We start from the raw sequence: 12,599 nt of genomic DNA on the forward strand, positions 1-12,599 counted from the left end.
CGTGGTCGGTAGTAGTGGGTTTCAGTGGGCCTTTAAGCCCCCTTGTCTTTAGAAACTAGTGAACATGTTTCGAACTTTAATCAAGGTTCCCTCAACGCACCACATCTAGGTGCTGTGGAATGCAACAGATTCATTAAACAGTTACCTTTCTTCTCTCAGCAAATCCTGGTTCTTAAAATGTTGGCGTCATTTTGCAAGGGGGTTGTGGGTTGTGTCACAAATCCATATTTATATTTAAATTACTGTATTATTGAACTCCTATCGCAAATTGTTTTACAAAAGCCCAAGGAATCATAATGTGTCCGTATAGAGAGCTGGTCCTGCATGCTGCTTCGCCATCAAACACATCATCAGCAGCTTATCCATATACAAATGGATAAATGTCTGAGTGGCGTCGAGTCATTCTGCTTCAATATGGTGCAGACTAGCAATGCTGCCCTTGAACTGGACTGTTTCGCCACGCTTGTTACTGTTTTTTGATCATTTCGTCCTTTAGTTCAATAAAAAGCATCCGCTGATTCTTCTCAGCACTCACTGTCTTTCACACACACTTTTTTTCATTTCCACGTTTGAAAAAACTAGGCCCATCCATCCATTTTCGTCCGCTTATTCGATGTCGGGTCACGGGGTCAGCAGCCTAAGCAGAGAAGCCCAGACTTCCCTCTCCCCAGCCACTTAGTCCAGCTCCTCCCGGTGGATCCCGAGGCGTTCCCAAGTCAACCGGGAGACATAGTCTTCCCAACGTGTCCTGGGTCATCCCCGTGGCCTCCAACATGACACATGGGAATCAGTGTCCATGGTTCTCACCCGGAAAAGGGTGGAGTGCCATCTCCGGGTTGGGAAGGAGACCCTGCCCCAAGTAGAGGAGTTCAAGTACCTAGGAGACTTGTTCACGAGTGAGGGAAAAGTGGATCGAGAGATCCACATCCGGATCGGTGCGGTGTCTTCAGTATTGCGGACGCTGTATCGATCCGTTGTGGTGAAGAAGGAGCTGAGCCGGAAGGCAAAGCTCTCAATTTACCGGTCGATCTACAGTCCCATCCTCACCTCCCTTAGAGATAGGGTATGAAGCTCTGACATCCGGGAGGAGCTCAAAGTAAAGCCGCTGCTCCTCCACATGGAAAGGAGCCAGATGAGGTGGTTCGGGCATCTGGTCAGGATGCCACCCGAACGCCTCCGACCGGTAGGAGCCCATGCTGAAGACCCAGGACACGTTGGGAAGACTATGTCTCCCGGCTGGCCTGGGAACGCTTCGGGATCCCCCAGGAGGAGCTGGACCAAGTGGCTAGGGAGAGGGAAGTCTGGGCTTCCCTGCTTAGGCTGCTGCCCCCGCGACCCGACCTCGGATAAGTGGAAGAAGATGGATGAATGGATGGATTTCTGTTGGAGGACAACATGACACAAAGCTCCCTAAGTGTTAGAAATCCCACTGTTTATATCAAACATGATTCTCTGATGAGAGTTTTTGGCAAGAGCCATTTTGTCCTACTAAATTTGCCGGTCCTTGAACACACCGTAGTTTCTTTACATGCCTAACTTTCTTCAACGATGCCACAGAAAGACACATTTAATGCCACTCCTTCTTTGTCTCATTTTGTCCACCAAACGTTTTATACTGTGTGAATGCACAAAGGGGAACTTTGTTGATGTTATTGACTTGTGTGGCGTGCTTATCAAGCATATTTGATCAGTGTCGATGCTAACATGCTATTTTAGGCTCGCTTTATGTACATATTGCATCATTATGCTTCACTCGCAGGTATATTTGAGCAAATTGAATTTCCTATGGCCTCTGTGTATTTAATTTATGTCTGCATTTCTCATGAAACATTATATGTATGTAATATTGGCTGCATTTCTGAAATGCGTGCCGTGATACACCACAGCAAACGTAACCCAGCTTGCGTAGATTGTTATAAATCCAACTTGTAGACACACATCTATACCTTTGGCCATTAAAAACCTGCGCTTTCAGTGTTGTAAAAATTGGTAGAATAAATATTAAACTGCAACATTTCTGTCAAAGAAAATTTGTGTCAGCACATAGTCATTTTGATAGTAGGCTAATATAGCTGATATAGACACTTACTTCATGTGTTGCCTTCATTAAAAGACTCAAATGCGTCTTTTTTCATTTTTTGCGGCTGCAGGCAGATTACGTTTTTGTATTTTTGTCATAATTTTAGGTCTTGATTATGTTTTTGTTATGTTTTGTTACTTTTTGGACTCTTTTAGTTCATGTTTGCGCTCCCTTGTTTTGTTTGGTTACCATGCCGACTTATGATTTTCACCTGCCCTTGGTGCTCTAATCAAGACCCTCATTTAAGCCTGTCTTTGCCAGTCAGTCGGCCTGGGGTCATTGCTAGTTGTCATGCCATACCACAGTCCATGTTGCTCGTTCCAAGTCCGATTCCAAGTTTTGCTTGTTATTTGTTTCATGCCACAGTAAGTTTTGTTTGTTCTGTGTCATAGTTTGGTTGGTTTTTTTATGTTTATAGTTTCATGTTCTACGTTTTTTGCCATAGCTTCCGTGTGCGATAGGGTTGTTTTCTGTTTTTTTGTACTACGTTGAGTGTTAATGAATAATTAAATATGTTCCTACCTGCATGCCTTGTCCAGAATAGTCCGTTGGCATCCCGGAAGAACAAACCTCGCAGTAAATTGCGAAAAACCAATCTTCTTAAACATTTTTGGTACAATATGGCTCTTTCAACATTTAGGGTTGCGGACCCCTGGGTTAGATGTCCTTTGTTTTGCAGTAAATTTGATAAGTATTTATTTTCTTTGTAATGAAATATAATCTTTGTGATTAACAAAATGTTTTAATATAATTAGCGATGAGTTGGCGACTTGTCCAGGGTGTACGCCGCCTTCCGCCCAAATGCAGCTGAGATAGGCTCCAGTGACACCCTACGACACTGAACGGGACAAGCGGTAGAAAATGGATGGATGGATGAATGAATGAAATAAGTATATTTCGGTCATATAATCAACCGTCAACCATTTTGTGTAAAAGTTTAACGGTACATCCATCCATCCGTTTCTTACCGCTTGTCCCTTTTGGGGTCGTGGTGAGTGCTGGAGCCTATCTCAGCTGCATTCGGGCGAAAGGTGGGGTACACCCTGGACAAGTCACCACCTCATCGCAGGGCCAATTTAACAGTACTACATATTTAACAATCAAACACATTTATACAAAAAAAGAATGTGTTTTAGTTTTATCCTGTCTTCTCCTTTTCTGCACCTGTGTTATCAGTGTTTCATCCTCGGCAAGGGGCGGACCTCGTGGGACACCTACTCCCAATTAACCTGGCAGTATTTAGGCCCGTCACTGACATCTTGGCCTCGCCGGTTATTGTTTCCCGAACTCACCTCGTGCATGCACCTGCTTCACCAGTCCCGGTATGTTTTCACTACTTTGTCCTGAATTCCCTAACCTCTTGTGTGTTTTTTTTCTAGTCTCCCTCAGGTAAAAAGATTTCTTGTTTTGGACTCTTGCCTTGCTCAGTGTGCCCTGGCCCTATCACCCGCCGACCTCTGAGGAACCTATTTTTTCCTGAATACATGGTGTGCGTTTCTGCCCCATCGCCCTTAGTTAACCCTTTTTGTCTAATAATTTTTTTTCATTTTTTTGTAATCCCACCTTGTCTCCCGTCTCTGAAGCCAAAGCTTATATTTGGCTACCCTATACCTTCACTGAAAATTACATTGCCTGGAATATCGTTAAAAAAATCAATGGGATGAAAGTAATCGTTGCTATATTTTATAATTTTCTATTATAATTTGACAAGCTTTATCCTGTTAAACTGCAAGTAGGTCAGATTGTAGCTTATGGTTAAAATCAAGAGTAAGACGACTAATTCAATGTTAATATTTGAGTGGGCCTCAGGCATCTCTATCGTGGAAAAGTTGCCCTCCTGGGGTGAAAAAGGTTTTAAAAAAAAAAACTGCACTATTGTATAATGTTTACAGTATTTATGTAGCGCTGACAGAATTATTAAAAACAGTGCAAGGCAGAAAAAAATCCATTCCCACACAAGCAGGCGGAGGAAAAATGAAGAGCAGAATGAGTCGATTGCCAGTCAGGGGCAGCTTAATGGCATTAAAACATTGAAAATTAATTAAAGATGTCCGATAACGGCTTTTTTGCTGATAGCCAATATTCCGATATTGTCTAAGTCTTAATTACTGATTACGATATGAACCGATACCGATATATACAGTCGTGGAATTATTAACACATTATTATGCCTAATTTTGTTGTGATGCCCCGCTGGATGCATTGAAAAATGTAACAAGGTTTTCCAAAATAAATCAACTCAAGTTATGGAAAAAAATGCCAACATGCATTCTTTTTTTTAACATGCCTCAAAACTGGGACATGCTCTGCCTTAGAGATCATGAGGAGGTTGAGGTGTGGGGGGGGGGGGGTGTATATTGTAGCATCCCGGATGAGTTAGTGCTGCAAGGGGTTCTGTGTATTTCTTCTGTTGTGTTACGGTGCGGATGTTCTCCCAAAATGTGTTTGTCATTCCATGTCCAGGCGAGGGTCGAGGATCGAGGAATGCAGTCCAAAGCCAAGGGGGAAACATCGGGAGATAACAAAGGGGGGAGATTCGGGAAGGCAATGCGGGAGAACAACAAGGACGTCTGAACACGGAGGGGAAAACGCAGAGAGAGAGAGAGCATTAGGCTTACGGTTAGAGATCTCCGATAATGTTTTTTTTGCGGATATCCAATTTTCCGATATTGTCCAACTCTTAATTACTAATTCCGATATCAACCATGATAATGGCACTGCGATGAGGCGGCGACTTGTCCAGGGTGAACCCTGCCTTCCCCCGTACGCAGCGACACCCTCCGGCCCTCCAAAATGGACAAGCGGTGGGAAATGGATGGATGGATGGATATCAACCGATACCGATATATACAGTCGTGGAATTAACACATTATTATGCCTAATTTTGTTGTGATGCCCCGGTGGATGCATTAAAAATGTAACTTTACCATGAATTAATTAACGTGGACCCGTGGTAGCAAGGGGTGCATAATGTAGCGTCCTGGAAGAGTTAGTGCTGCAAGGGGTTATGGGTATTTGTTCTGCTGTGTTTATGTTGTGTTACGGTGCGGATGTGTTAGTCAGTCTTGTTTTGTGTGGGTTCACAGTGTGGCGCATATTTGTAATGGTGTTAAAGTTGTTTATACGGCCACCCTCAGTGTGACCTGTATGGCTGTTGACAAAGTATGCCTTGCATTCACTTGTGTGTGTGAAAACCTGTAGATATGTGACTGGGCCAGCACGCAAAGGCAGTGTCTTTAAGGCACGGCCCCAATATTGTTGTCTGGGTGGCCAACAAAGCCAAGCCACAAACATATTTATTTGATCATTTTATTAACGGCTAGCAGCTTGCAGTTTTTTTAATGTTTTATTTAAAGGCCTACTGAAATGAGATTTTCTTATTTAAACGGGGATAGCAGGTCCATTCTATGTGTCATACTTGATCATTTCACGATATTGCGCATATTTTTGCTGAAAGGATTTAGTAGAGAACATCGACGATAAAGTTCGCAACATTTGGTCGCTGATAAAAAAGCCTTGCCTGTACCGGAAGTAGCAGACGATGTGCGCGTGACGTCACGGGTTGTGGAGCTCCTCACCTCTGAACATTGACTACAATCATGGCCACCAGCAGCGAGAGCGATTCGGACCGAAAAAGCGGCGATTTCCCCATTAATTTGAGCGAGGATGAAAGATTTGTGGATGAGGAAAGTGAGAGTGAAGGACTAGAAAAAAATAAAATAAAAAAACAAGGGCAGTGGGAGCGATTCAGATGTTATTAGACACATTTACTAGGATAATTCTGGAAAATCCCTTATCTGCTTATTGTGTTACTAGTGTTTTAGTGAGATTATATGGTCGTACCTGTACAACTTGAAAGTCGGAGGGGTGTGGTCACGGGTGTGGTAACCGGCAGTGTCTCTGAGGGAAGCCACGTTTCTCGACGGGCTGAGATTTTTTTTTCTCTCCTCCACGGTGTAAGCATCCGACAGTCGGGGGCGGCCGGTGGGAGGAGGCAAGAGAGTCCGCAGCTGCAGGAGGAACGACGCAAGCTCTCCGCTCATGTCTACGGTAAGAGCCGACTTATTACCACCATTTTCTCACCGAAACCTGCCGGTTGACATGTGGTAGGGGAACCATGTTCGCTTGACCGCTCTGTTCCATAGTAAAGCTTCACCGTCATCTTTCAGGAATGTAAACAAGGAAACACCAGCTGTGTTTGTGTGGCTAAAGGTCGCTAATAAAAAAGCCTTGCCTGTACCGGAAGTAGCAGACGATGTGCGTGTGACGTCACGGGTTGTGGAGCTCCTCACATCTGAACATTGACTACAATCATGGCCACCAGCAGCGAGAGCGATTCGGACCGAAAAAGCGGCGATTTCCCCATTAATTTGAGCGAGGATGAAAGATTTGTGGATGAGGAAAGTGAGAGTGAAGGACTAGAAAAAAATAAAATAAAAAAACAAGGGCAGTGGGAGCGATTCAGATGTTATTAGACACATTTACTAGGATAATTCTGGAAAATCCCTTATCTGCTTATTGTGTTACTAGTGTTTTAGTGAGATTATATGGTCGTACATGTACAACCTGAAAGTCGGATGGGTGTGGCCACGTTTCTCGACGGGCTGAGATTTTTTTTTCTCTCCTCCACGGTGTAAGCATCCGACAATCGGGGGCGGCCGGTGGGAGGAGGCAAGAGAGTCCGCAGCTGCAGGAGGAACGACGCAAGCTCTCCGCTCATGTCTACGGTAAGAGCCGACTTATTACCACCATTTTCTCACCGAAACCTGCCGGTTGACATGTGGTAGGGAACCATGTTCGCTTGACCTCTCTGTTCCATAGTAAAGCTTCACCGTCATCTTTCAGGAATGTAAACAAGGAAACACCGGCTGTGTTTGTGTGGCTAAAGGTCGCTGATAAAAAAGCCTTGCCTGTACCGGAAGTAGCAGACGATGTGCGCGTGACGTCACGGGTTGTGGAGCTCCTCACATCTGAACATTGACTACAATCATGGCCACCAGCAGCGAGAGCGATTCGGACCGAAAAAGCGGCGATTTCCCCATTAATTTGAGCGAGGATGAAAGATTTGTGGATGAGGAAAGTGAGAGTGAAGGACTAGAAAAAAATTAAATAAAAAGACAAGGGCAGTGGGAGCGATTCAGATGTTATTAGACACATTTACTAGGATAATTCTGGAAAATCCCTTATCTGCTTATTGTGTTACTAGTGTTTCAGTGAGATTATATGGTCGTACCTGTACAACCTGAAAGTCGGAGGGGTGTGGTCACGGGTGTGGTAACCGGCAGTGTCTCTGAGGGAAGTCACGTTTCTCGACGGGCTGAGATTTTTTTTTTCTCTCCTCCACGGTGTAAGCATCCGACAGTCGGGGGCATCCAGGGGTAGGAGGCAAGAGAGTCCGCAGCTACAGGAGGAACGACGCAAGCTCTCCGCTCATGTCTACGGTAAGAGCCGACTTATTACCACAATTTTCTCACCGAAACCTGCCGGTTGACATGTGGTAGGGGAACCATGTTCGCTTGACCGCTCTGTTCCATAGTAAAGCCTCGCAGTCATCTTTCAGGAATGTAAACAAGGAAACACCGGCTGTGTTTGTGTCGCTAAAGGCGGTCGCAATACACCGCTTCCCACCTACAGCTTTCTTCTTTGACGTCTCCATTATTCATTGAACAAATTGCAAAAGATTCAGCAACACAGTCGTCCAGAATACTGTGGAATTATGCGATTAAAGCAGACGACTTATAGCTGGGATCGGTGCTGGGACAAAATGTCCGCTACAATCCTTGACGTCACTTGCACGCGTCATCATAACGCAGGATAATTCGCGCGAAATTCAGTAAACTAATCCGGCCGTATTGGCATGTGTTGCAATGTTAATATTTCATCATTGATATATAAACTATCAGACTGCGTGGTCGGTAGTAGTGGGTTTCAGTAGGCCTTTAAAAAAAAAAAAACTATTAAAGATGTAAAAGCTAAATACATTTGTTCAGGATTTTGCAGTAAATGAAGCAAACGGTGACCTTAAAACCAAGGTACAATACAAACGGCAACATGATTATGACGTACAGTTCCACCCCTACGAGGTACATGGTTCAACATGGTATGATACATTATACTAATAAAACCACATCTTTTGTGTCGCTAAAGGCGGCCGCAATACACCGCTTCCCACCTACGTCTTTCTTCTTTGACGTCTCCATTATTCATTGAACAAATTGCAAAAGATTCAGCAACACAGATGTCCAGAATACTGTGTAATATCATGGTATGATACATCATACTAATAAAACCACATCTAATTATTCTCACGTACTTACCTCCCAGCGTGGCAGAGAGGAGGAAGTGTGTCCCGTATTTCCTAATAATGTTGTCAGTGATGGTGCTGAGACTGGGCCTTCTTCCAAGCTGCCTAATGGTCTGGAGGAATTCTGGATCCAGGGGAAAAGGAAGGCCGTTGTTCGCTTGCCTTTCCAAGGCCAAACTGTTCACCTTCCATCGTCCAAACTCCCTGAAATGTCACAGAAGTACACAGTTACTAAGTAAATGGCAGAATGGCACATTCAAAAAATAAGCAAAAAGCCACACAACGAGCACAACTCAAGGTCATTTGCATAATTACCTTAAAATATTTTTTCTTCACGGAAAAACTACTGTAAAAGTAGTTGCGGACCACTCCTGTACTGTACAGGAGTGGTCCGCAACCTTTACAACAATATATATTAGGGATGTCCCGATCCGATATTGATATCGGAAATCGGTCCGATATTAGCCAAAAAAGTGAATATCGGATTTTATCGGACTGAATCTAAAAACTCCGATATAAGCGCTCCGATATAAGCTGTCCATTTGCCGCTGCAGCACTTCTATAATAGGTGACTGGTTTGATCACACTCCAACACAGTAGGTGGCAGCAATGCCCCTTATTTAACATTGGTGGCGGCCGCGGAAGAAGAGCGTCTCTGATCCAGCATGCACAGCCCACGTGATCACAACAACGACAACGCGTGTGCTCAGCAAAGTGTAGTGATGTCGGCTGTGTGGAAGTATTTTAACTCACAGCATGCCGAAATGCTTATCTTCTTAAAAAAAAATCTCTACATTATGCTCGGACTGCAGAAAGTGGAGAAGGAGGAGGAGGAGTAGTAAGGATAGTCAGCACTGACTGATTATTTGTTTTATGCTCTTGTTATTAGAGTGATATGTTTATTGTGTTTACACTATTCTTCAGTGAAGACTAAGAGTAATTACTACATTGTTTTGGGCATAGTCAGTCAGTGAAACTGGAGCTGTGAACTCTTAATTTAGAGCAGTTGGACAGTGGACAATATTGTGTTGTTTTTGTCCCTGCCCACAGTTGTTTCCAACATATGCTGACAGTAAAAAAATAACTGAAGTGAACTTGAATTGTTTGCACTTTAAAACGTTTTTTGTTTTTTTTATTGGATTTATTTAGGTTATTTTTCAGGGTCTTCTAATTTATTTTTAATTTATTCTTTTCAATTGTATAATTATGTTGGTATTAGTGGTTATTTTGCACTTTAAATATAACATTTTGTTTTTATTGGATTTGTTGAGGTAATACTCTTATGTTGAAGGTTAAAATTATGTAACCAATTGGTTAATAATAAATGGGTCAGTTTTTCCTATACCTACTCTTGCTGACTATCGTTTTCTGTTTTAACACTACAACATCGGTAACAGTAACATCACTTTATCAAGCCTTTTCTAACATTCTACAAAACAAAATAAGGAATAAATATATGTATGATTCGTGCCTATATCGTATCGTATTGATATCGGTATTGGCAAATACTCAAGGCTACAATATCGGTATCATATCGGAAGTGAAAAAGTTGTATCGGGACATCCCTAACATATATATATAAAATATCTAAAATCTGGCAGAAGTGGCAAAAAAAAGTTGAGGAATGCTCATCAAACACTTATTTGGAACATCCCACAGGTGAACAGGCGAGTTGGGAACAGGTTGGTGCCATGATTGGGTATAAAATACAGGGTTTCCCACACATTCATGTATTTGTTTCGGGGACGCCACGAAAGAATTACGGCCGCCACAAATAAAAATAAATAAAAATAAATTAAAAAAACAACAACAGAAAAATTTTTTTTTTTTTTTTTTTTTTTTCCCGGCTTTTGACTCGCTCGGCCGCTCATAAAACAATGGGACTCTGTCTGTGAATGGAGCTTGTAGTTACATATTATATAAATATGTAAATATTATATAAATATGTACATAAAGTGTTGTAATTATATTCCAACTTCGCGTTCTTCTTGGTCATCGCCACCGCCCATCATGTATATAATAAACTTTTTCCACTTAGGGCCGCAGACTGAAAAATCACCGCAAGCGGGGGCCATTTTGACATTTTTTTTCATTTTAAAAACCAATACAATATATGTATAACCAATATACATTTAGGCCTCCACTCAGGCCTAAATGTTTTATGCTTTTTTTGTCAAAGAAAACCCTGTTTTTAAATTGAAAAAAAAAAAAACACGCAATATGCAATATTATTACTCAATATCTTTTTTAAGTGGAATATTTGAGATTATATAATAATTGGAGCCTTAAAAAAGTCAATAACTAATAACACCATTGATTTTAATTCCTTATTATTTTTTGAGGTATGACACTTAAAAACAAATCACACTAAAATGATTGGGGATCCAAAAGGGTCCTACTCATTAAAGTGTTAGAAAATAAATTATACATTTTTTTTACTGTTTACTTTTAACACAATAATCTCGAGATCAACTTCAGATATATCCGTCAATTATAGGTTTTATTGTTGTTTATGTTTTTTTGTTTGTTCATTTTAGGCCCTTCCTTAAAAAAAAAGCTCAGTTTTTTTATATGGCAAACACAAAATATGTAAAAAATATGTCAAAGTGCAAAATTTAACATGACGTAATTTGAGCCTTGAATAGGTCAATAATTCATAATGACATTGATTTTGATTCATTATTATTTTTTAAAGAAAGAAATAGCCTGCATGGCAGCTTTGTGTTATTAGAGTCAACATTGCAACATTTTCTTGTTACATTTCACCCGTTTGCTCTTTTATATCACTTTTTATGTTTTAAGCATTTTTCAATTGTATTTATAAAATATGCCATCGGGTCGTTAAAAAAATTACCTCCAGGCCGCCCTTTGGACACCCCTGACATACACTATTTCATTTCCTATTATGCAGCTCATTTTTATTTGACACTCATTGAAATATCTCGTGTGACATCATGCACAAAAGTGCACTTTATTTGTTTTAGACCATGGGTGTCAAACTCTGGCCCGCGGGCCAAATCTGGTCCGCTGTGTAATTTAATTTGGCCCTTGAGGCAATATCGATTTAGCATTAGAGCCGGCCCGCCGGTGTTATACAGCGTCGGTGCCGCTGTAACACCGCATTCACCGCTAATACTCATACTTGCCAACCCTCCTAATTTTCCCGGTAGACTCCCGAAGTTCAGTGCGCCTCCCAAAAATCTCCCGGGGCAACCATTCTCCCGAATTTCTACCGATTTCCACCTGGACAACTATATTGGGGGCGTGCATTTAAGGCACAACCTGTCGTCACGTCCGCTTTTCCTCCATACTAACAGCGTGTCACATAATAGTTGTGGCTTTTACACACACACACATGCACAAGTGAATGCAAGGCATACTTGGTCAACAGCCATACAGGTCACACTGAGGGGGGCCGTATAAACAACTTTATCACTGTTAAAAATATGCGCCACACTGTGAACCCACATCAAACAGGAATGACAAAAACATTTCGGGCGAACATCCGCACCGTAACACAACAGAATAGATACCCGGAACCCCTTGCAGCACTATCTCTTCCGGGAAACTTCCAGCAAACTGACCAATAATTAACGTTTTATTCATGCATTTTCTCTTGCTACTTCAAGGCTTGAATGTTTGGTTCATTCATTATTGTTATTTTATTTTCAAATTTATTATTAGCCTGTGGAAAAAAAATTGATATTTACCTCAGGAGATTGCAAATAGAAAAAAAGCATAACATTTTTATTTAAATTATATTTGATATGCCATTGATATTTTTTTAATTATTATTATTATCATTTGAAACTGGATTTTGCATGTCACTAAAGTTATATAAGCCTTGCTTGTTCAATATTTATTGCAAAACTTGTTTGGGTCCCTATTAAAAGGTTAATTTGTTCAACCTTGGCCCGCAACTTTGTTCCGTTTAAAATTTTGGCCCGCTCTGTATTTGAGTTCGACACCCCTGTTTTAGACTAGTGTTGTGGTGTTCTGTACAAAAAGTGCACTTAATTTAGTGTTTTGATATGTCATCTTGGTCTTCGGGACCCAAAGACGGGTTGGCAACCCCTGCTTTACAACATAGTCCATTTCAATGTTCTTTGCAGCCCTAAATGACCGTTCCATTAAAAGTCTAGTCCGATTCGTGTTGTTTCTGGATTGGGGATTTACAACATAGTGGAAAACTGTTCCTTCGGGGATTTTGAAATA

The 12,599-nt window shown here is 41.6% G+C and overlaps 1 protein-coding gene across 1 annotated transcript in view; it reads right to left on the reverse strand.

Annotated features, from left to right (window-relative positions):
• LOC133540834 (BMP/retinoic acid-inducible neural-specific protein 3-like) overlaps nucleotides 1-12,599 on the reverse strand; it is a 233,788-nt gene that overhangs the window by 102,546 nt on the left and 118,643 nt on the right. The window contains exon 3 of the mRNA XM_061883791.1: nucleotides 8,398-8,588. Coding sequence (XP_061739775.1) covers nucleotides 8,398-8,588 — 191 coding nt within the window. The remainder of the gene's footprint in view (nucleotides 1-8,397; nucleotides 8,589-12,599) is intronic.

Source organism: Nerophis ophidion, linkage group LG22 (genome assembly GCF_033978795.1).
Source record: "Nerophis ophidion isolate RoL-2023_Sa linkage group LG22, RoL_Noph_v1.0, whole genome shotgun sequence".
NCBI classification, from domain to species: Eukaryota; Metazoa; Chordata; class Actinopteri; order Syngnathiformes; family Syngnathidae; genus Nerophis; species Nerophis ophidion.